Raw genomic sequence first — 23,842 nt, 5'->3', positions numbered from 1 at the left:
GAGGAAATGCACTATGTAAAAACTAATATGATGAGGAGGGACCCGATTACCTATGATAAAACATCTCTCCCTATGATATATTGACTGATGAGGTGCTTCTACTAACAGATCCTAAAATATACTCACATGAGGAGTTTAGGCTAGACATTCCAATGGGGAAGGTAGATCCCAGACTATGAGACTTGCTTCTTCAGGTGGTCAGACTTGAATCTTCATATCCTAGTGAACAGCTCCTCCATCAGTTAAGGCTTTGCCTACTCGAAGGTGTGACTTGATTTTGTAACAAAAATATGTTACAAAGATGTTAAATGAAAGTATTTGCCTAGAGGCCAGAATGTCACTGTGCTTGTTTTTAAGTGTGCTCATATGATGCCAGTGCTGGGGTATACTAAAACAGAATAATACAATAGTTCCCATACTGGGGACATTTTAAAACATTGGTATCATATTTCACCCAGCTATTTTCTGCTGGCTCCTTGACTTGTCAGCCACAATGTGGAAAATAGTGGTGGCAAACAAGCTAAAAGTGGTGTGAATAAAGTAAATAAGAACTACTGTCAAAACATATCCAACTGCATTCTGTTGTGCAAATTTAGCAACAGACGATGATTCACAAACTAAAATAGCATAGGATTTTTTTCATTTACAGATCAGTCTGGGACAAAAGGTCTATTTACAAGATTTAATCCAAATGCACTACAACATAATAGCTCTCTCCTCATAACTAATTTTTTTTCATATAAAGTGGTGGATTTGTCTTGATTTTAGTATTTTTCAATAATGTATTCTGTTCAAACAATTTTGTTCAGTTGCACCTTATTTTGTACACAAAACGCGAGGGGATTATGTAAGATCACGTCCTAATTTGTTCTTCCTGAAGCAAAAAGGTAGGCAAGCAGATGGTAGATTGTGCAGAACTGAGAAACAATGCAACACATTCATTTGACACACTAAAAAGCCACAGTTCAATAAATTTCTCAACTTGATGGAATTGGTGAGAGATAAAACTTCAGAAGTCAAAGTGATTTCAGTGTGTTAGGTTAATTCTTAGTTAGGTTTTGGCCTCTTCTACAGAAAGGATCTTGAATAATCAAAAGCAATGGCAACACAAAACCTAACTTTTTGTCACTATAACTTGATGCTAACGGCTGCCCAAACAATGAGGCAATATGCTGAATGTCTTACGTACTTGTGATCAACCCATCCTATTAAATAGTTAGCTGCAACCTTCAGCAACCCAAGGTATGTCACAGATAATACTAAGCTGTTTAACTCTGCAAACCCAAATATAGACAGAAAATAATACAAGGGGAATCTACAGAAGTTAGACTGCAGGAAGGAAGTAACAAAACCAAAAGTCAACCAGGAAGAAAAAAACCTGAAAACTGTCACGCTGACGTGTTATGATTGCACAGACAGCATGTGTGCCATTTAATATGGCAACAAATAAATCTAATGCAATTTTGGCTGTAATAACTGAAGACTGGGCAGGTAATACCAACTCTCTAAAAGGTAACTGTCATACTGAACCTGTAGTAGGGAACTTGGTATTGGGTACTTCATCAACACCAAAAAGATACTGACAGATTAGCCCATGTGGATATAAAAGGTGCTGGATAAAAGAACATTGAAACAATGGGCAATCTCCTTAGGTTGTTCTCTGTTTTACAATGCAGTGGATCCTTCCTGGAGGCTTTTTCTCTTCCACAAAGGATGGGGTGATCACAGTCTATCAGACAGACAAGTCAACGGTTTTAGGTAGTTCAAAAAAGTATTTTCAAGTGCCTTTTTTAAAAAGTCTGTGATCCTAATTAATTCTCATTGCAGTGAACAGATTTGATGTAACAAAGAAATACAAAATCTGCATTTGTGGATAATCCAGATTATTTTAAAACAAGATGATTAGATACATGCCCTGGGATTTAATGACATGTATCATACGTGGTCATGATGCAAAGCACAGTTGTGCTGAGATCAAGCTATTACAAACAAATGGTATTACCTCACCCCAGGGGTGGGCAATAATTTTTGCCCAGGGGCCACTACAAAATTTTTTGAAGTAGTCCCAGGCCACCCCGAAAGCAATGGGGCCTAAACAGGAAGGGGCAGGGCTACCCCACCCCCAGACCATGATTGGTGTGGGGGTGGGGGACCCCTCCTGCCTACCCTTCCCACTAGGCACCCATGCCCTGAAAGAGGCTTGGCACGCTCCCCCGCCCCCAGACCAATCACAGCCTGGGGACGGGGGAGCGTGGGAAGCCTCCTCCTGGCCTGCGAGGAGCACGTGGTACTTTGAAATGCCGTGGAGTCCTCACAGAGCTGGGGCAGGGCAAAGCGGCACTTTGAGCCACGTGCAGGGTGGGGGCAGAGCGGAGAAGGCTTTGGGTGCTCCCTGGCCCCAGGCCCTAATTGGCCTGGGAGCGGGGGAGCAACAGGCCCTTCGCAGGCCGAATCCACCCACTTGGCAGGCCAGCTCTGGCCCATGGAGGCCCTTTTGCTCACCCCCGGTCTACTCCATATCTTTGTGTACTACAGAGGTCGGCAACCTATGGCCCAACAGGGAGCCAGATATGGTTCTTTTGGAGTTTGAGCTCAGTCCCTCCCCCAATTGCTCCCCTGCAGCAAGGAGCTTGCACGGGCACTCCAGCCTCGCAGTCCCCTGCGAGGCTGGAGTGCCAGCACCAGCTTTCTGCGAGTGGAGGGGAGAAAGCCCAAGGCTCCCTGCCAGTGTCACCCTGCTGAGCTAGAAGTGCCTCCACACGCGTGCTCCCCTGGTCGGGGGGGAACAGCAGCACAGGGACATGCTTCTTGAAGGCTTTCCCCGCTGCTCCCATTGGCCTCAATCCAGCAAATGGGAGCGGTGGGAGGCCATGCCCAGCCCACAGTGCTGGCAGTAGTGCAAAATCAAGTAAGTGGCCCCCCACACCTCCAGCCCCCTCATTCATTCCCCCATCACACATTCCCCCAAGCTGAGACCCCTGGCTCCTGAGCTCCATCACATACCACCCTGCCAAGACTCCACACCCTCAATCCCCTCACTCATACCCCCAAGCAAAGACCCTGCACCCCTAGATCCTCACACACACACTCTACTGATACTCCTCACCCCCAGCCCACTCCTGCACCTGCCCCATGGCCAGAAAACCTACCCGCGGCCCGCTCCTGAACCTGCCCTCCTAGCCAGACTCTGCCCCCTTCCTTGCTCTTGGCCCCTCCCCTGGCCAGACACCCTACTTCCAGCCTGCTCCTGCACCCTTCCCCCTTGGCCCCATACCCTATCACCAGCCTATGCCTGCACCCTCCCTTGCTCCTAAACCTCCTCCCTGGCCAGATACCCTACCCACCCCCAGCTTGCTCCTGCATCCTCCCTTGCTCCTGCCTCCTCCCTCTGGTCAGACACCCTATTCTCAGCCTGCTCCTTTACCCGACTTCCCACCCAGATCTCGCACCCTCACCCCCTCCTGCACACCAGCTCCTGCACCTTCCATCCCTATCCCATTCCTTGGCAGACCTGTCCTAACCACTGAACCCCTCATTTTTGGCCTCGCACCAGAGTCTTGGGGTGGGAGTGGGGGAGCACATAATCCATTTACCCTGGAACCCCTGAAGAGTTAATCTGGACTTAGGCCTTGAACCTCAAGCTCTCCCTGCTCGCCCACCCCCCATGGAGTTGGAGTGAGGTGTTTCAGTTGGGTGCTACATTGGGGTGTCAGGGAGTGTCAGGGAGGGGTACCTCTGGTCAACCTCTGGTGGTTGAACATGTCGCGTCCTTTTAGGGCGGTTCGTCCACCTTTGGCCCCCACCTAGCACCCAGCTCTCACCTGTGGCTCCCCGTAGCTGTTTGCATGCGACAGCAGCCACACCCTGGGCAATGGCTTCGACTGGCCAGCCAAACCAGGTGAGGGTAGCCGATGGGCCCAAAACCCTCAGTGCGACAGGGAGTTGTCTATCCCAGCATGTGAAGACAGACTCCGGCGGATTGAGTGCATGAGACCAATGGAAGGTCCAATGGTCAAGAAGGCGGTCTACGCAAGTGTTATGCAACGCGTAGAGCAGGACAAGACACAGAAGACGCCCTGGTTATCCACTGCGCCCAGTCCCATCTCCAGCAGTCTTGACTTTCGTCTTGCTACTGGACCCAGATAGGAACTGGGAAGAGAGAGTGAGGTTGACGTTGCGCAACTTTTCCTCACTTAAATCCAAATCACGCGCAAGTCTCGACACCACATTATTACCATCATCATTATCGCAACCTTCAAAGTCCTGTGGCAATGGGCGAATGATGAAGCAGCAGATGGACACACTGGGAGCTATAGTCACGCACCTGCACACAGGCTGCTCAGGTTTAATGGTCGTTTCTCGCTGATCAAAGCAGCAGTGAAATCCGGCGTCTACCTGGGTGATTGAGCAGTCCTTTTTAGGAACACACTGCTCACCTCCGTAGAATTGGGGAAGGGGCTAGAAAAGGTGCCCTAAACATTGCCTGCTTCACTACATCCTGGCCAGTTTACCGCAGCTGGCGGGAATCCCAATATGGCGGTCGAACAAATACAAATAAACAGATTAAACGTATGGTGACATCGCTCACCATTGGAACTTGGAACGTGCGCACACTTTTGGACAAACCTACAACAGACAGACCAGAAAAAAGAACAGCTTTGGTTGCCAGAGAGCTTGCAAGATACAACATTGATATTGCAGCCCTCAGTGAGACTTGTCTTGCTAATGAAGGTCAGCTAACTGAAACTGGAGGTGGATATACTTTTTTTGGAGCGGTTGTGGCACCGATGAGCGTCACGATGCTGGAGTCGGATTCGCCATCAGGAATCACCTTGTTCGGCAATTTGCCAGTCTTCCCAAGGGTGTGAATGATCGGCTTATGACACTACATCTTCCGCTACAGAATAGAAACCAAGCCACTCTGATCAGTGCCTATGCTCCCACAATGACTAACCCGAACGAGATGAAAGACAGGTTCTATGAAGGACTGGATTCCTTGCTATCAGCTGTGAGTAGCACTGACAAGCTGATCCTGCTCAGTGACTTCAATGCAAGAGTAGGATGCAACTCAATAGCCCGGCATGGAGTCGTTGGCAGACATAGAGTGGGCAAATGTAACAGCAACGGCCTACTGAAGACTTGTGCAGCACACAACATTCTTATCACCAACACGACGTTCCGCCTGCCTACCCGGAACAAGACCTCTTGGATGCACCCCCACTCTAAGCATTGGAATCTTATCGACTATGTCATTGTCAGGAGAAAAGACAGGCAAGATGTCAGAGTGACCAAGGCCACGTGTGGTGCTGATTGTTGGACAGATCACAGGCTCATTGTCTCCAAAATGAATCTCCGAATTAGAATGAAGAGACGTCCACAAGGTAGCAAGCCCATAAAAAGAGTTAATGTGGCCAGGCTAAAGAACCCAAGCATAGCCTCAGCATTGACTGAGGATCTAGAAAGCAGACTTTCCAACCTGCACCTTGCAGGCAGCACTGCGGACGACTGGGAACTTTTACGGAATGCTATCCACTCATCTGCTCTGAAGATTTTGGGACCCTCTTCGTGTAAGTAGCCCGACTAGTTCGATGAGAATGATGGGGAGATATTGTCTCTACTTGCTGAAAAGCACCACCTTCATTGTGCACATCAGAACGATCCATCATCAGCTGCCAAGAAGAACGCCTTTGCAAATGCTCACAAGACAGTCCAGAACAAACTGCGTAAAATGCAGGATGCTTGGTTAAGTGACCAGGCAGCTGAAATTCTGGGGCATGCCGTCAGGAATGACCCGAAACGGTTCTATGCAGCCCTCAACACTCTCTATGGACCTCAGTCTCTCGGGAGCTCCCCCCTTATTAGTACAGATGGTACAACTCTGATTACAGAGAAGGCTCAGATCCTGCAGAGATGGGCTGAACATTTTGAAGACGTCCTCAACCAACCGTCATTTATCAACGACGAGGAGATTGAGAGGATTCCCCAGGTTGACATCAATGGCACCATGGATGATCCACTGGTAGTAGCGGCAAAGCTCCAAGGGCAGACGCTATACCTGCAGAGGTCTATAAAGCCGGTGGTCACGTACTCACAGAGAAGCTCACCGAGTTGTACCAGTCTTTTTGGGAGCCAGGATCCATTCCTCAGGAACTCCAGGATGCATCCATTGTACACCTCTATAAGAGAAAGGGCAATCGACAGGTATGTGACAATCATCGGGGAATTTCGCTTATTTCCATCACAGGTAAAATCCTTGCAAGAGTGATGTTAAATCATTTGGTCACTCATCTGGAGCGTGGCCTCCTGCCGGAGTCTCAATGTGGCTTTCGTAAGGGCTGCAGGACTATTGACATGATCTTTGCCGTGCGCCAACTTCAGGAGAAGTGTCAGGAGCAGAATCGTGAACTTTACACAACCTTTGTTGACCTCACAAAAGCCTTCGACACTGTCAGCCGACAAGGTCTGTGGAGAATCATGTCAAAGTTTGGCTGCCTCCCCAAATTCATTCAGATGGTACGCCAGTTTCATGATGGCATGCTGGCCAGAGTGCTAGACGGTGGAGAATCTTCTAAGGCATTCCCAGTCACCAATGGCGTCAAACAGGCCTGTGTATTCGCACCTACACTGTTCAGCATCATGTTTACTGCTATGCTGAATAATGCCTTCCAGGACAGCGTTGCCGGAATCAGCCTTAAGTACAGAGTGGACGGGAATCTTTTCAACCTGAGGAGACTTCAGGCTATCACCAAAGTGAAAGAGACTGTTCTAAGAGACTTCTTGTTTGCTGATGATTGCGCCTTGTATTCTGGCTCTGAAGCAGAGATCAAGTTAGTGTGGACAAGTTCTGCACAGCTTGTGACAACTTTGGACTCATCATTAACAGCAGAAAGACCAAAGTCATGCATCAGCCTGTCCTTTATGCACCATACACAGAACCCACAAACACAGTCACAGGGTGGATGCTACAGGCAGTGGACCAGTTCACTTACCTCGGCAGCACTCTTTCCCATGCAGCTAACATTGACATAGAAGTCACATGCAGAATAGCGAAGGCAAGTTCTGCTTTTGGTAGACTGCGACCCACTGTATGGGGACATCGAGGAATCAGCCAAGCAACAAAACTGAAGGTCTACAGAGCCGTGGTACTCACCACCCTCCTGTATGCCTGTGAAACGTGGATTGTGTATCGGAGGCACGCAAGACAGCTTAATCACTTCCACATGACTTGTCTTCGCAGAATATTATGCATCAGATGGCAAGACAAATACCAGACACTGAAGTTCTCTCTAGAGCAAGTTTATTGTCAGTCCACACTCTGCTGATGAGTGTACAGACTAGATGGGCAGGCCATGTCATTCGCATGCCGGACGAACGTATACCTAAGCAGCTCTTTTTTGGGGAACTCTCTACTGGTAAACGCTCGCGTGGTGGACAGAGGAAACGTTACAAAGACACACTGAAGGCCTCCTTGTAGTCGTTCGGAATTGATACAACCACCTGGGAATCGCTGGCACACAACCATCCTGCCTGGCGCAGTCTCATCCACAAGGGATGCCAAGTTCTCAAAACAAGGTGCATCTCTGAAGTACAACACAAGCGCGTGCTGCGCAAGACCAAAGCTACCAGCGCAATGACTGCAATGCCTCCACGTCTGCCCTACATGTTCCAGGACATTTGGTGCCCGAATTGGCCTGATAAGTCATCTTCGGACACACTGTATCCAGTCTCAAAGCACTTAGTGGTGTTGAGGTCTTCATCGACCACGATGGACGAACACCACACATTAATGAGGTTTGGGGGGTTTTGGAGGGTGTTTTTTTTTTTTTTTTTTTTGCATCTCAAGGGTGTGGGCCCCCAGCCCAAAACATGTTCTCCGCCCCTGCCATAAATAAAGATAACGTTGAAACTTCACATGTTGGACATAATATTTTACTTTACTTAAAATGAAGGCTAGCCAAAAAGGTCCCAATCAGGGTCCAGACCCCATCTGGCCACAGCATCCTGTCCCTGGCTCTGACTGTGGTGCAGGCCCCACAGTCTGGCCCCCACCTGGCTGCACAGAGGGCTGATAGTGGGCCCCTTCCTGTGGTGGTACATGTAGGAGAGAAGGCTACGATCTGGCTTCAGCGATCCCGGTCCAGCCCCTTGTCCAGCCTCTGCTGCCAGCAGCCCAGCCCTGGCTAGGTAAGGTAATCCAGCCACAAGGTCCCCCCCCCCAAATATTCTATTTCCCACCCCCAGCACCCTGCCCTGCTTCCTGCATCTTTCACACACCCCAACCCCCTGCCCTAAGCCCCTTATACACTCCAACCCTAACTCCTGCACCCCCACATCCACAAACTGCACTCCAGAAGCATCAGAATTCCCATTAAATAAAGTCTGAGTGTACAATGTTCCACATATGCTGTTATTAATCATCATGCCAACTATCAATAATATTAAGCTGCATATTTTCAGTCATGCAAATGGACATTCTTATAGCGGCTCTTTCTTGACCACATGTTCTGATTTTTTAATGTAGTTTGGCTTTTTGGTTTAAAAAAGACAAACTGATGTAGAATCTGTAGCTACTCCAAGCTCTTGGAATACTGGTGTCATTTTTTTCAAGATAGAATTTCATAGATTCTAAGACCACATTATGATTCTATGATCATCTAGTTTAATTTCCTGTGCAACACAGACCATAGGACTTGCCTGAACTAAATCCTGTTACAACTAGTGCAGTGGTTCTCAAACCTTTTGGCCTAGGGCCTACCCCACTAAATGCAAACCTTTCTGTGGACCCCCAGCCGACCAGCCATTATGACAAGAATGGATGCAGAAGGGGATGGGTGCAACATCTGAGCGGGAGGGATGGTGCAGGAGCAGGGTTATTCCCCTTAAATTCTAGCCGAGTATGTGGGAGGAGGCTGCTGGGGAGTGGGCTGAGGATAGGTGTATGGGGTCTGGGTGGGCTGGTGATGAAGGTGCAGGTAGGAATGGGGCGGAGATGTGAGGTTTGGGTGGAAGGGAGTGTGCAGAAGCTGTGAGTGAAGTTATAGTCTGGAAGGGAGGCAGGATGCAGAAGCAGGCTGGGGGTGCATGTGCCGGATCTGAGTATTCTGCTGTTCTCCTTTCTTCCTTTTGTCAGGATCTGGAACTCACCTGAACTCAACCATCGCATAGTCACTGCTGCTCAGGTTGTCACCTACTTCCACTTCCCCTACCAAGTGTTCCCTGTTTATGAATAGCAGGTTGTGGAGCATAATGCCTCGTTGGTTCTTCAAGCGCTTGCACCAGGAAGTTGTCCCCAACATGCTCCAAAAACTTCCTGGACTCTCTGTGCACTGCTATATTGCTCTCCCAGCAGATGTCAGGGAGATTGAAGCCCCCCCATGAGAACCAGGGCCTAGCCATTTGGTGTTGAGGATACAGCATAAACAATGTAGGGGGAACTGTTTAACCTTTTCTCCTGATGAGCATAAGTTGTCCATGTTTCCCCACCATACAAAAGAGTACTGAGGACACAAGCTTTGCGCACTAGAATTTTGGTCTTGATTGTAAGCTTTGTTTCATGCTCTTTTAAGTTAGTCTGCTATATGTGGTAGCAGCCTTTCCAATACAAACATTTAGCCTATCTGGAATACAACAAAACGATGACAGAAAGCACCAAAGACAGACATTGATATGCAAAAACTGAGGTACAATGAGTGAGCAGACACTGTGCAAATCATTATTGGATCAAGGTGTGTGAAGAAATACAGACAACCTCAGACACAGGAAATACCAACTCTACAGGTCATGCCAGAGCTAGAAGTGAAGCCCACTACAGAAGAATTAACCAAGGCCATTGATTTGCTATCAAGTGGCAAGGCTCCCGGAAAAGGTGGCATCCCAGTGGAAATCCTCAAGTGTGGGAAATGCAGCCTATTACCATATCTTCATCAGTTGCTACTTAAATGCTAGAAAGACGGTTAGGTAGCACAAGAAATGTTTGATGCAAACATGAGTTTATTTTTTAAACAAAGGTGAAGAGGGTGACTGCAAGACCTACCGAGGTACCTCACTACTAAGTGTAGCAGGAACAGCTTTTGCAGAGGTCATCTTAATGCACCTACAACAGCTGGTGAAATCCTGCCTATTCTGAATCACAGCACGGATTCAGAACTGGAAGATCAACTATAGACATGATACTTCCTCTGTGTCAACTCCAAGAAAAGTTCAGAGAGTAAAACCGACTATTGTACATCACCTTTTGGTCCTAACCAAAGCATTTGACACAGTCAGCAGAGCAGGTCTATTTATGATAATAGAAAAATTTGGAAGTCTTATATGTTCATTTCACAAAAAAACGAGACCAACTATCTAGTCTGATAGGTCCATTTGGGACAGCTTTGAGAGGAAAAATTGAGTGACGCAAGGATATTTCTTGCCCCTACATTCTTTGGAATCTTCTTCTCAGTACTCTTGAGCGGTGCGTTTAAGGACATGAAAGATGGAGTGTATCTCCACACAAGATCAGATGAGAAACCCTTGAACCTGTCCTGATGGAACTCCAAGATTACAGTAAAATAGGTGCTAATCAGGGAGCATCTGTTTGCTGCTGCTGCTGCCATCATAGCCCATAATGAAGGTCTACTAACAAGAACTCAAACAGCCTTTCAAGTGCCTTCAGGTATTTGCTCTCACCTTCAGTATCAATAAAACGATGGCATTAGGACAAGATCCTTCAGTTACCTTAATGCAACAGTAGTCCAAAAATTCAGCTATTTAGATTCTACAATGACCACCAACCTCTCACTGGATGAAGAGCTAAGAAAGGGATAAAGAATAAGAGAATATCTTATTACCTCTATATAAATCCATGCTATCTATGCCCACATCTTAAATACTGCATGCAGATGTGGTTGCCTCTTCTCAAAAAAGATACTTTGACATTGAAAAAGGGCAATGATAAGGGGCATGAAATGGCTACCAAATGAGGAGAGAATAATAAGACTGGGACTTTTCAGCGTGGAATAGAGATGAGTAAGGGGGGATATGACACAAAATCATGACTGGTGTGGGAAAAGTGAATAAAGATGAGGTATTTATTTCTTCCCATAACATAAAAACTAAGGGATCACCAAATGAAATTAATAGGTAGCAGGTTTAAAACAAACAAAAGGAAGTACTTCTTAACACAATACACAGTCAGCCTGTGAAACTCTAAGCCAGAGAAGGTTGTGAAGTCCAAGACTATAACAAGGTTTGATAAAAAGCTAGATAAATTCATGGAGGATAGATCCATTCATGGCTATTAGCTAGGACTGGTAAGAATGGTGTCCAGAGCCTCTGTTTGCGAAAAGCTGGGAAGGGGTGACGGGGGATGTATTGCTTCATCTTTTCTGTTCATTTCCTCTGGAGCACTTGGAATTGGCCACTATCGGAAGACTGTACACTGAGCTATTTGGACCTCTGGTCTGACACAGTATGGCCATTCTTATGTTTTTAACTAAATGTTTGCATTGTCACAACTATCAGCAGATAAACCCAAAGCATGTAGAAGTCTTTGGGATGTGTGTGTGTAAAGAACATGTTTCTAACATAGATATCCCATTCTTCCCCACAAAGCTTCCTCTGATTCTGAAACAATATCTGTGTTGCTCAAATGATGGCCATGAGTTGAGGGAGGAGAATAAGCTCAGGAACAGTAATTCTAGCTTTTATGTCCTTCCTTGCCATTTAGACTGGATTATATATTTTAAAATAATATTTAATAACTAATCCCATGGCTCTATGATCCCCATTGGAGCAGAACACAGGCTCTGGCTGGCAGCCAAAGGCATCACAACTGCATAAGATGTCTGGGCTATCATTGCTGGGTAAGAAAGGCCTTCTACAAATGCAGACAGAGGGAAACTACACTTCTGGTTGATGCCCCTCTGGGTTTGAACCTCACTCAACGTAGCAGATGAAAAGACGTATTTAAAAACTGCCCATAAACAGACAGAGGTTGTTCTTGAATTACTATCTTCCCTTCTGTGTACATATAATATAAAAGGGAAACTGAGGTCTCAGGTACTCTGTCTTTAGCTGTAGCTGAATAAACTATACCAATGGATCAAAATAAAGGGAACCCTTCTATAAGCACAGACTATGGAAAAACGAACGAACAACTGAAGCAATTCAATGAATTAAGCTGATAGTAATCACTGTACTCTCCGTGGATTTGTAACCTCTGGTTGAGAGCTTGTGAGCCGGAATGGTCCTCACCAAACTAGAATCAGCACAGATTATGGAAGTTCACCCAGGGCACCCAACCGGTGCAGTTGAAGTATTTTTTTTTTTTTTTGCAGATACTGAGCACTCTGGAAAAGAAGGACAATAGCAATACAGTTGGCCAAATTCTTCCATGGTGCGACTATGTTGTTGTAAGTGAAGTTATTTGAGGGATGAATTTGGGTCTTGAATTGTAAGCTGTGATTGCTTTCATTAAGTAAACCAAACCATTGAACCAGGGTCCTTAGTATCACCAGACTTTATGTATCTCTCATTGTCCTCCCGTCAGAGGGAAACAGTCATGGTTTAAAAACAGCATTCTATTCTTGAACATTTCAAAATACTCTTGCAAGTGGAGCACACACTAAATGGATTTCAGAAGGCATATTACAAAGTTAATAACGACAGCTATACTGTTTACATGCCGTTAGAATTTAAGTATTATTATCAATATTTAACTCTAGGAAAACATTTAGGATCTAGTTAAATATTTCTGTTATAAATGGAAACACAACAGAAAGCTTATAGAGAAATAAATTGATGGTATTAGGCTATCACCATAACCTGCAAATCTACTGATGAATGTATAATCCCACTATTTCAGAAAAGCTAGGGTGCAACAGATGATGAGGCAATTGTCGTATTAAGAATGGTGGCCCAGGATTACATATACAAAAAACAAAAAAAAAAAGCCCACTGTGTCCTCACATTTAAACTCAGAAATAAAGACAATAAGCAAGAATTTTGTTTACAATCCTTCCGTAACCAGAGTATATCCATTGTCGAATTCCTTGAATTGTATTCTGTACCTATATACTCTTACCTCACTGCAGCAGCCATGCTTCCAATAGGGTTGATTGGCAATGGCCTGACTCCTGGGAACATTCCTCTGCTCAGAACACGAGCTCCATTTTGTATCACACCAGGGGGAACTAAAAGAAAGATTATAAACATTTAGAAAACAATTTAAACACCACATTTGATGTTACGCTCTTCAAAATAAATATAGAAAACGTTAAATAAGGAAGTTGAATACAGAGCTCACCTTTAAAAAAAAAAACCTTCAAAAAAAACTTTGTTAGTAGTTAACATTACAGTAACCTCTGTATTATGCTATGTAAAGGTTGCAAAATATTTAATGGCAACCACTATTAACTTGGTTCTCAGGTCACCCTCAAATTTTCTAATTGCCATAGACAATTCCTTACACAACAACCTATAGTAAACAGGAAAATGTAGGTAACATTGAAATTACTGAGGTGAGATTTATCTAAGACAAAAATGGCAAATACTTTAGGAAGAACATATTATAACCAAAATACAAGCCATGTTATAAGCTGTTCTATCATCAATAGCTTTTTATCACTGTGCACTTGTTGAACAGTGACGTTGCATCTTCATGGGGTCATATTCAAGAAAAACACAATGACACATCACTGTACAATTGCTGACTATTTGGACAACAAGGCTTCTTTGGATTTTTAGGAATTTGTTTCAGACTGTGGCTTTGGTCCATAAGGTTTTGACCAGAAGTACTTTTCATCACACTTACATGACGTTTAACCTAGCTATTATGAACTAATTAGAGCAGTCGTCCCCAACGCGGTGCCCGCGGGCGCCATAGCGCCGCTGGGGCATTCATGTCCGCCCGCCGACAACCTGGGCCGGCTATGCCCCCGGCGCACGGGAGGCGCCGGCCCCAGGTGAGCGACACGCATCGGCGCTGGGTGCGCGGCGCTCGGGCGGCCCCAGCCCCGGGGCACATGCGGGCGCTTGGGCGCGCGGTGCTCGGGCGCGCGGTGCTCGAGCGGCGCCGGTGCCGGCCCCAGGTGCGTGGCTCGGGCGGCAGTGCCGGCCCCGGGCCCACGGCACAAGGCGCTCGGGCGGCCTGAGCCCCGGCCCTAGGGCACACGCCGGCGCCGGGTGCAAGGGCATCCCAGTCCCCTGGCATGCCCCTGGACGCGCGGCTCCGCCCCCGGATGCCCGGCGCGTGAGTGGCCCCCACCTCCCGGACATCCGGGAGCCTCTAAAGGTTGGGAACCACTGAATTAGAGAGATGGGGATTTCAGGGCTATATTTTTGCATTCTATCTGGTCTATTTCAGGAATAATTCACAACCACAACACAATCTCAGCTGATCTGAGCCAAAGAATATAGGAAATGATGGAAGTAAGGCTCTACGCATTCCCCAGTCCTTTCTAAGGAGTGTGTCTGAAGATAGAGGGTTCACAGCACTTGCTTATCCTGTGCAAGAGGAACCAAGGTCTGGTTGTCTAATGCAGGGTTTTAAGAGGAGGTTCTTACTCCCCATTACATGCCATTAAAAGCACAAATGGAAAGTTGCCACCTAGTTCTTGACATTTAAATTGCAAAACTATAAATTCTGTATGCTAATTGATCAAAAGGACTTGAGGTATTTTCAAAGCAATAAGGAAAACCACTCCCAATTTCATTTTGTGTATGGGATGGTGGAAGTGTATTTTCAATAGCAACAATCTGTTATAATATGGGCACAACAACTGGGCCATCTCATAATGGAATAGTAGCTTTTACCAATCTAACTCTGTGTCTCAGAACATTGTCCCTATTTAGCCCTGAATTTTCCTTTTCTAATCACTGTTCCTTAATAAGTCATCTTTCCATTACACTCCCAAAACTTTGAATGGACTCATTAAATTTCCATTATTATTATTATTGTGCATGTCCTGTAACTGCTTTTTATAGTTAAAGACTTTCTATTTTATTCTAATTGAAGGGAGACTGGCGACCTAAAAATAAAACAGTCTATTAAAAAAACATTTATAGTTAGTGTATGCCAACATTTTTAGAAGTGGGTGCCTAAAGTTAGGCACCTAAATATATACTTTGGTATTTAAACTAAAGTGACCTGATTTTCGAAGGTACTGAGCATTCACAGTTCCTAACAATTTCAAGCTATGTTCCTACCTAAATGGCTTCCTGATGCTCACCTTGCTTCAACTCCAAACCACACAGAATACTGCTATAAAAACAATTTTTTTCCTTTCTGCTGAGAACATGGTAGTACCTAATAAAATCCTGTCAGACTTCTACCTGCTCTTGGTGTTAGCACTTATATTTACATGTCTAAATATAACTTTAGGTGACTAACTTTAGGCTGAGGTTTGGAAGTTGATTTTCAGTTAACTTCCCATCCCAATAACTGAAATAATTTTAAATATTTTTTGCCATTTATACTTTTCTATTTTTTGCCCTTCTCACCCAACATTGGAAAAATCAACAAAGTTAGTTTCACTGCATAATTGTTTTCATTGTCAGGTTCTCAGTACTCTAATGTTTAGCTTGTGAACACTGTGATGCTATGTTTTCTTGCTTAAAACAACTGTTGATATTTTACAAAAACAAGCTTGCTTTTACACAATGCTTTTACAAAATTTGGACCAAGTCAGTGTAAACGATACCCATTTAAAGGGGCTTGAATATCAGTGGAATCTAAAATACAGCTAAAGGAAAATTCAGATACAAGATTAGGAAAACCCCAAAAGAACAACACAGCTTGAAGCAACAGATAAAACTGTCACATATCAATAAGGCTTTTCAACAATCAGTCTGGATACATGGGTACATATTATGCAGTACTTTAAAAAAACAAAACAAAACTCGAAGTCTGCTTCATTTCAGAGCAATAAATTCTAGCGTATCAACTATCCTTGGAATGAAGCTTCTCAAGGACTAACAGCCATGAGAGCTATTGAGGAATTTGTGGTTTATGTTAATTAGGTGCAAGTGTTGCCTAAAGAACTTCATGAAACTTCAAGGCTAGAATACTGAAATATAAAACAAAACAAAAGGGGAGGTGGAGAAGAGCACCCAACTCTTCCTTCCTAGCTCCACCTCTGCAAGCTCAATGTCACATTTGACTCCACTCAATTTTCCTTTTCTAATCTCCTCATATCCAGCCCATTGGAAAAACAACAACAACAACAACAAACTGTTTCTGTCTCTACACCTATGAAAAAAATCAATTCCTCTCCATTCCTATGGCCAACACCTTGGTCCTCTTCCACTTTGACTCCCTCCCTCCCAAACCCTTTATGCCTTCCTCTTAATTGCTCTCTTCATAGCCATATCCCTTCTTATCATACCCTCTTCTATCACACTGACCCTTACATTTGGAACAGTTTTAGATTACTCCTCTGCCAGTCAGCCCTCTCTTTACACACACATCCTTTTCATGCAACCTTTCAACAAGAGGAGAAAGTAAAATCCATCAGAAACCTGAGAGATGCAAAGCAAAGTTCTGCTGTCCTCTGAAAAATGTCATCCTGGGAGCAATGCTGGTCTCTCTTTAGTCATTGCTGCCTGTTCCCAGCCCATTTCCTTCCCCACCATTGCCAATTTTGTTATGCTTGGATCTAATTTAGGATCTGATCCCAAAAAGTCTTCAGCGGGACTACTAGAGGATGCAGAGATCTTATTTTAACTTGAAATATGCAGTAGCTAGTATATTGAAAACAGCATTTCAGATTCAATCATAATTTTCTTGTGCTGCCAATTCCTTTGTTTCACAATACTTTCTGAATTGTGATGTAACAGCAACACTATATAACTGGCCAGGTAATATCACACAAACTACTTGAAAGGTTGGATGGCACAGAGCAACAGCAATAACTGGGGGGCATGAGGAGAGAGGAAGCAGAGGGAGAAGTGATGAGCCAGTGCTATAATGAAAGCACACATTTGAATTGGTTTCAATGGATTTCTAAGCCCATGATTTAAAAAAAGGGGGAGGGGGGATAATAACCACCTAATGGTAGAAGTTTTTGGTTATAGGCAATTAATTTAGCACATATACTAGGACCTTTTCCGGTAGCATATTTTGTATTATTTGTTCCTATCTTATTTTAAAGATCCTGTTATAAAAGTAAACTTTCACATGATGCCAATACTCTATCTCCAATGCCAGAATAACACTCCAAAGATACTTTTTAAACAGAATTGTTCACATTTGAAAACTGATAGTCCAATAGTTTGAAAATTCAGCATTACCTTGAGTGAGCAGGACATTGCCCTCTTAGTTAACTGGTTCACCACCTGGCCCTTAACACCCAATGTACAATGGAATAGGAGGGCTCTTTTCTACCTCTGTCCTAATTGCCCATATCATGTGAGGATGAGGACAACAGGAGCACTACTCCCCTCTCTGGGATGATGGGTAGGGTCTGAGTGGCAGTTTCCCACAAACCCAGCCAATACACTGTCCTAAACAGCAGCACCAAGGAAGTAATCTGTGACAGGTACAGATGTGAAGTAGAGTACTTCCATCCTGAGGATGGGGAACCAGAAAGCAGACTGCAACTAAGTGGGATTGCTTGCAGAGCAACCATTAAGTCATACTAAAAATAACAATGTTCACATGGTCTCTTGCACGTAAGGACCTACCTTTTCTTTACAATTATTAATTAATTGATCATACCCCCATGCTCCATCTGAGATCAGTATTATTATCATTTTATAGATGGGTGATCCAAAACAAAATGAAATGAAGTGATTTAAGGCTGGTCACCATTTACAGTGTTATAGTGGCAGTCATGCTGCAATAGCGCCGAGTGAAGGTGACACTTATTCCATAGGAGCGCTTCTTGTATGAGCATTGGTACTCTACCTACCTGAGAAGTGGTAGGTATGTTGATGGCCGGAGCCCTTCAATTGACACAGTGCTCTGCTCAAACGCTATGCAGTTATAATGACATAACTTAGTAGTAGAGACTGAGCTTTTGTCTAGATCACAAGTCACTGGCAATCAGGAGTAACACTCCATAGCTCTGAACTCTCTGCTTTAGCTAGCACAACACACTGCCTTCTGATAGACATTTTAAAGTAATCTACCCTCCTTCTGTGCAAGTGACTAAAGAACTTTATTATGTTTGATACACACTGCTAAGGAAACACCAAGATTTTTTTTTTCCTTCTCCACAACCAACCATCTTAAAGAATTCCAGATGATGAGACAAGAAGATAATGTACACATTTTTCACTATTAAGCTTTTGCCATTACTGTATAATGACACAGGTATTGGACCCGATTTTCCTCATCTGCATCAGTGTCCATCAGGAGGTACTGCCATTGAAGTTAACAGAGTTACTATTTGTATGTGTGGAGAATCAGGCTCCTGATCCTGAAGTCAGCTCTAAAAATTAACCCTCTGCTTCTTCTTAATATAAGAGATTCTTAATATGAGAGATTCTATTCTAAATGGTGTTATTCAATGAACCTTAAATGGTATTGCTCCCAATTTACACCAATATGAGTAAAATCAGGTCCTCTCCATATTCAATATTTACCCTTCCTTACTTTATCAAGATTTCCAACCATCAACCGGAGAAATAAATGAGCATCTAACAAAAAAATAAAAACCATCTCTCTCAAGTTGTGTGTGTGTGTGGGTGGGGGGGGGGGGGGGGTCTCAACTTGTTATACTTCCCTTCAAGTTTTTGTATATAATCCATACTAAAATGTCTAGTACACTGAGAGAACATTTATAATACTAATTCATGAACATTATGTTAAAAGGATTGGCTAAAATCACACACACATCAAAACTTGGGCTGCAAGATAGAAATCAGAGATGCAAGAAAGCTACTAGATCATGCTGCCACTCTTTGGTCAATGCAGGATTGTTCCTTGTGGTACAGTCTCTAGCACATGGTGCAGTTTAAGTTTGAAGGTTGCAAGCAATGTGGTTTACTTTACCACCTACCTTAATAGATGTCTGTAGCCTGGCATTTCTCCAACACGAAAAGAACTCATCTTAACTCTATTGTACTAAAGCACCCCACCTCCACATAAGTATTTCATAGCACCCAGAAGCATGTTAAACACTCATAAGGCACAGAAAGATATGGTCCTTGCCCAGAAGAGTTTAGCTTTTTAACATCAGAACTAGACACAGTGAGTGTGATGGGTGAAAAAAGGACAAGGAACATGCAAGGACTCATTCACCATACAGAGATCACAGCAGCATCCAGTATAAATCAAGGAATTGAAATGAATGTTTCGAACAGTAAGTCATGGAAGTTACAATAAGCTATTGTCACCCCTGAGCTGATATTTAAAATCAGGGACCTTAAAAAAGGCTAATGCAATAAATGCAAACATCTTCCCTATTCCATTTGGGAGATGGATATGTGTTTTATTAACTCTTGTAGCTCAAGGTAAATTGCTCTCTACACTACACCAAACTTGCTTATCTGCTTATAAAGAAAGTCTGTTTTTAAAGTGAACATTAAACAATACAGGTATTCTGCAAGGGCAGATTTGTCTCGATGTCTCCTTTGATATCATGGATGCAGGCTTTCAGGCAGGGGCTGTCCCCCTGTGCCAAAACAGAAATGTATATAAAATAAGAGATATGAGCCTTCACTTAATGGCTGTTTATTTTAGCCTCCATTTGCTAATTTCTTTTCCATTTCAGTATCTGCCCGGCTACCTAACCTCAGGCTACAGACTTGGAAAGTAAAGAAATGTCTGTGATGTGCAAGTCATGAGACATCAGTAGTTGCTACAAGCAAACATTATTTGCATAATGTGTCACACTACTCACTTCCTTCATATTACACAAGTGATGAATTTGGTCCCATCTTCCTACTTTCTTCCATTTGCTTCTCAAGGATAATATTGCAACCTCTTAACCACGTAGATTAGGTTTAAGTTGCAAAGGAGACTGCATGTGGAGACATAACTTAATTAGCTTTGGTCAAGCTAGGTAGTAGTGTAACCATGGTGATGTGGGCTAGCCACCGAAATGCATACATAAAGACCAAAGTGGGTCTATACTCTTGACAACTAGCCCATTTTGCCACTTATGCTCTGTGGTTATACTGCTACTCTTAGCTTTGATGGAGCTCGCTTTCTATATCATGTAGCCTACACATGCTGCAATCACACCTCCTGGTTATTCTGTAGACATTTCAAAGTTCCCCATTAGGCTACCTAATTTTAACTCATCTGTCCCTGTGCCTATTTGCCAGTTTCTGCAAATCTCTATGCTCATTTACACTGCCCCAAAATTCTCACTACTAGAGCATTAGCAGCAAGGCACACTAACATGCTGCACTGTGGGCACAAACTAAGATTCCTGGTTCACTTTAATGTAGTCCTCTTTGAAAAGATCTATCTTCATTGAAACTTGGAACATTTAGTTCACACTTGCAGTGTACACAAGGGAAAGTTATAGAACAGCACTCTGAGGCACTCGGCTATCCACAGTCCCATTATTTGAACTGTGGTGCAATGTAGACATAGCCTCTGCTGCCACTTAACCCCAGACATGTTCTCACATTTAAAAGAAACTTTATACAGATCAGTGCAACTTCAGCAATCTTCTGCCATGTAAAGGATGGGGTAGGAGGTGGGAAACTGCATACTTCTAGCATTGTTTTGTAGTAATCAGGCAAACACCACAGCAATAGAGTTGTGTGAGACCTGGATTTTTGTTTTGGGTGAAATTTCTTGATTTCAAAATTGTTCCGCTCTGGAACAAAAAAACAAAAACCCAAACAAACAAGACAAAACAAAACAAAACAAAAAACAAACAAAAACTTTCCACAAACAAGTTCTGGGGAAAAAAATTGTATTTAAATCTTTTATTTTGGCATAAGTGATATGTTCTATTCCAGTTCCCACATTTTTTTCATTTTATAATATATTTTTTAACTGAAAAAAGTACTTTTGAAACAGAAAGCAAACGTATCAGAGGGGAAGCTATGTTAGTCTGAAGCTGCAAACACAACAAGGAGTCGTGTGGCTCCTTAAAGAAAAACAGATTTATTTAGGCATAAGTTTTAGTGGGCAAAGATCCACTTCATCAGATATGAAATTTTCCTTATCAAAATTCTTTATTCCATTTTAATTTCAGACCAAGTTTTAAAAATAGTACATTTCGGCAATGTGTGACATTTTAGTGAATCAGCACTTTCAAATGGAAAAACATTTTCTCAGAATAAATTCCCAGCCAGCTCTACTATTTATTGTTTGTTTACAAGACGTAATGATAGGGTATTGTGGTTATCAGGTTTCATAGAGTAAATATGTGCCAAGATTGCAGCTCTTTCCATTTACCCATCAGTCGAAGTGCAGGATTTCTTTTAGCGATTTTTATTTTAAGTTTATACCTGCATTGAGCCACTCTTGAAAACAAATCTTCCATTTCCATAATCACTTGGGCTGGATGAAAAGGTAAATTACACCAAGGAGCAAATTTTAGGTCAATGAGGAAAAGAGCCAGACCTCATCAAGCATTTTAATGTAATATACTTACGAAGACAGTGATCTTCGTAATCTTAGCCCCTAAGTGTCTAAATCCTTTTTGAAAATGAAATGTGGACTCCTAAATTAGGTAAGTGTTGCAATACAGAGCGCTACAATACCTAAATATCTTTAAAAACTGTGCCTATGTGCCCTGAAAGAAAACTACTTTTTTTTAAAAGCAGAAAAAGAGCAACCGACAGTCCTGCTCCCCGCCCAGTTTTATGCAAAGAAAATACCAAAAATCCTTTATTCGGCACCGAAAGAACTTCTTCCTCACGCCCTCTGCGAATCCCACCTAAAGCAGCTGACTTTGCAGAGTGCTTGAAGGTCTGAAAAGTCAGGCAATTTCGAAACAAAGATGTTGGAAAGGAAGGAGCAATTTTCAGAACTGAAAAGACCTCCTGGAGAATGCCCAGCCTTCAGTTCCCTGGTTTACATTTGAATTCTCTTTAGTAAATCACTCTTTGCATTTGAGCTGTTATGTCATAGTCCAGCAACATGCTTAAGTGTACGTGTAGTTGCAGTTAATCACGTAATCCATACAGAACAATGGAACCACTTATATGCTAAAAATTACATACTTGCTTAAGTACCTTACTGAACGAGGACCTTTTGGAATTAAGACCAGGATCCCTACTATGATGCTTGAACAATGATATTGGCTTTACTAATTGCAGCAATAAACTGATGTGTGTACTACTCCAGCTAGTTTTTTTGTCCCCCAAAGTAACTGTTTTAAGGAATGAATTCACTCATTATTAATGAACTATAATGTATTACTATGTTACACATATATCGTACGCTTTGTCTGAGGATCTCCAAACATACTGCAGAAAAGTAGAAAGTCTATCATACAGCAAAGCAAGGGTAACATGTTCAAGGTGTGTCAGGCAAAAACAAAAAATTACAGTTTTCCATAGATTACTCAGAAACCCCTACTCTGCTAATTTGGAGAAGCTCCATATAGCATGGTGAATAGAAACTGTAGCAGGCCTGTGAATGACCAGAGATGAAAGGCTTGTAAATGGTATCTAATAAAGATATTTATCATTCATATAGCTCCTGATGACTTCAAAGGATTGAAAATCTTAATTAGGTAATGTTTGTACAACATCCCATGAAATAGATCAGAATCCATACATTCTGATCCCAGATCTATAACTCATTCCTTGTCTTGCTTAAGATGGTCACTTATCCTTGCTGGGGAAGGTAGGGTGCTGAAAGGCTAATAGTAAGGCACAAAATGACTTGTTGCAGGTGACCTAACAAGACAATATGTTTCCTCAAGTTACAAACATATATCTAAATACTGGTAATGAATAAACACATGAATTTCAACTAAAATATTAAGTTCCAAAGTATTTGTGACTTGTGATAATTGTTACTACTTCTTAAGGAAGTGTTCTACGTACTCAAACTTTACAAAATTCAGTAAAATACAATACTTAATTATGTATATTATGTATGCCAAGCAGAATACATAATAGCTTAAAACCAAGTTTTTCACCATCTCTCTGAACATTATTGTAGTAGTTTTCATGCTTTGTTCTGAGTTGCAGCCTGTTTCAATACAATTTTGCACTCTGCTAGTCCCCCACTCCCAATTTTAAAATACAAATCTGAAGTTATTTGCTATGGTATTTTATTGGAAAATTTTAAATATATATTTTCTTATATTTGGCATCAATGGTAATCCATCAATTTAATGAAATTCTATAAAGTAACCTATCCCAGAAAAAATAATCTAAATTAGTAAGAGGCTTATATATTTTAAGTGATAGTTAAAATGTGGTGAGGCTGGGAGTAAATGGTGAATAGAGACAGCATAAGATTAGATGCCATTTATCATAAGAGCACAAGTCAATATTAAAATGCATCTGTGGCTTTCAGCAGCACTTGGAATATGGGTATGGATTTTTAAATTATTTTTAAATGTAAAAATTCTGTTAAAATGCAGAAATGGTCTGCTCTGTCTTTGGCTCTTTTGGTGCACGTGAGGAGGTACTTTCCAATGGAGATGAACATGAACTCATATTATTCATTTCTCACAGGAAAGCCCAGGCTATAATCTAAAATAATAGCTTAAAACACAATTGTGAAATGTGGCTTTGGGGAAACTTTTCCCGTGTGTTCATACACTTTAGAATAAAACAAATCCTGCTTCTCCAGGACATTAAGCCTGGTAGAGATCTGAAACATGGTTAGAATATGTTGGTTTTTTCTGTCCAGGCAGGTGCGAATTAGTGTGTGGTATCTGGTTTGCCCACAACTGAGATTCATAATCTTGTTTAGGCATTGTTATTTTTGTAGTGC

General features: G+C 42.8%; 1 protein-coding gene across 5 annotated transcripts in view; it reads right to left on the bottom strand.

Moving 5' to 3' along the window:
- The window catches only part of FOXN3 (forkhead box N3), a 339,469-nt gene that overhangs the window by 15,690 nt on the left and 299,937 nt on the right, over positions 1-23,842 (bottom strand). For all 5 annotated transcript variants that reach the window (XM_025184274.3, XM_006122337.5, XM_006122336.5 and 2 more), the window contains one exon: positions 13,064-13,172. In XM_025184274.3, coding sequence (XP_025040059.1) covers positions 13,064-13,172 — 109 coding nt within the window. The remainder of the gene's footprint in view (positions 1-13,063; positions 13,173-23,842) is intronic.

The sequence above is a fragment of the Pelodiscus sinensis genome, chromosome 5, assembly GCF_052426305.1.
Source record: "Pelodiscus sinensis isolate ZL-2025 chromosome 5, ASM5242630v1, whole genome shotgun sequence".
NCBI lineage: Eukaryota > Metazoa > Chordata > Testudines > Trionychidae > Pelodiscus > Pelodiscus sinensis.
The sequence above is the reverse complement of the archived record's forward strand: the minus strand, read 5'-3'. Positions and strand labels throughout refer to the sequence as shown.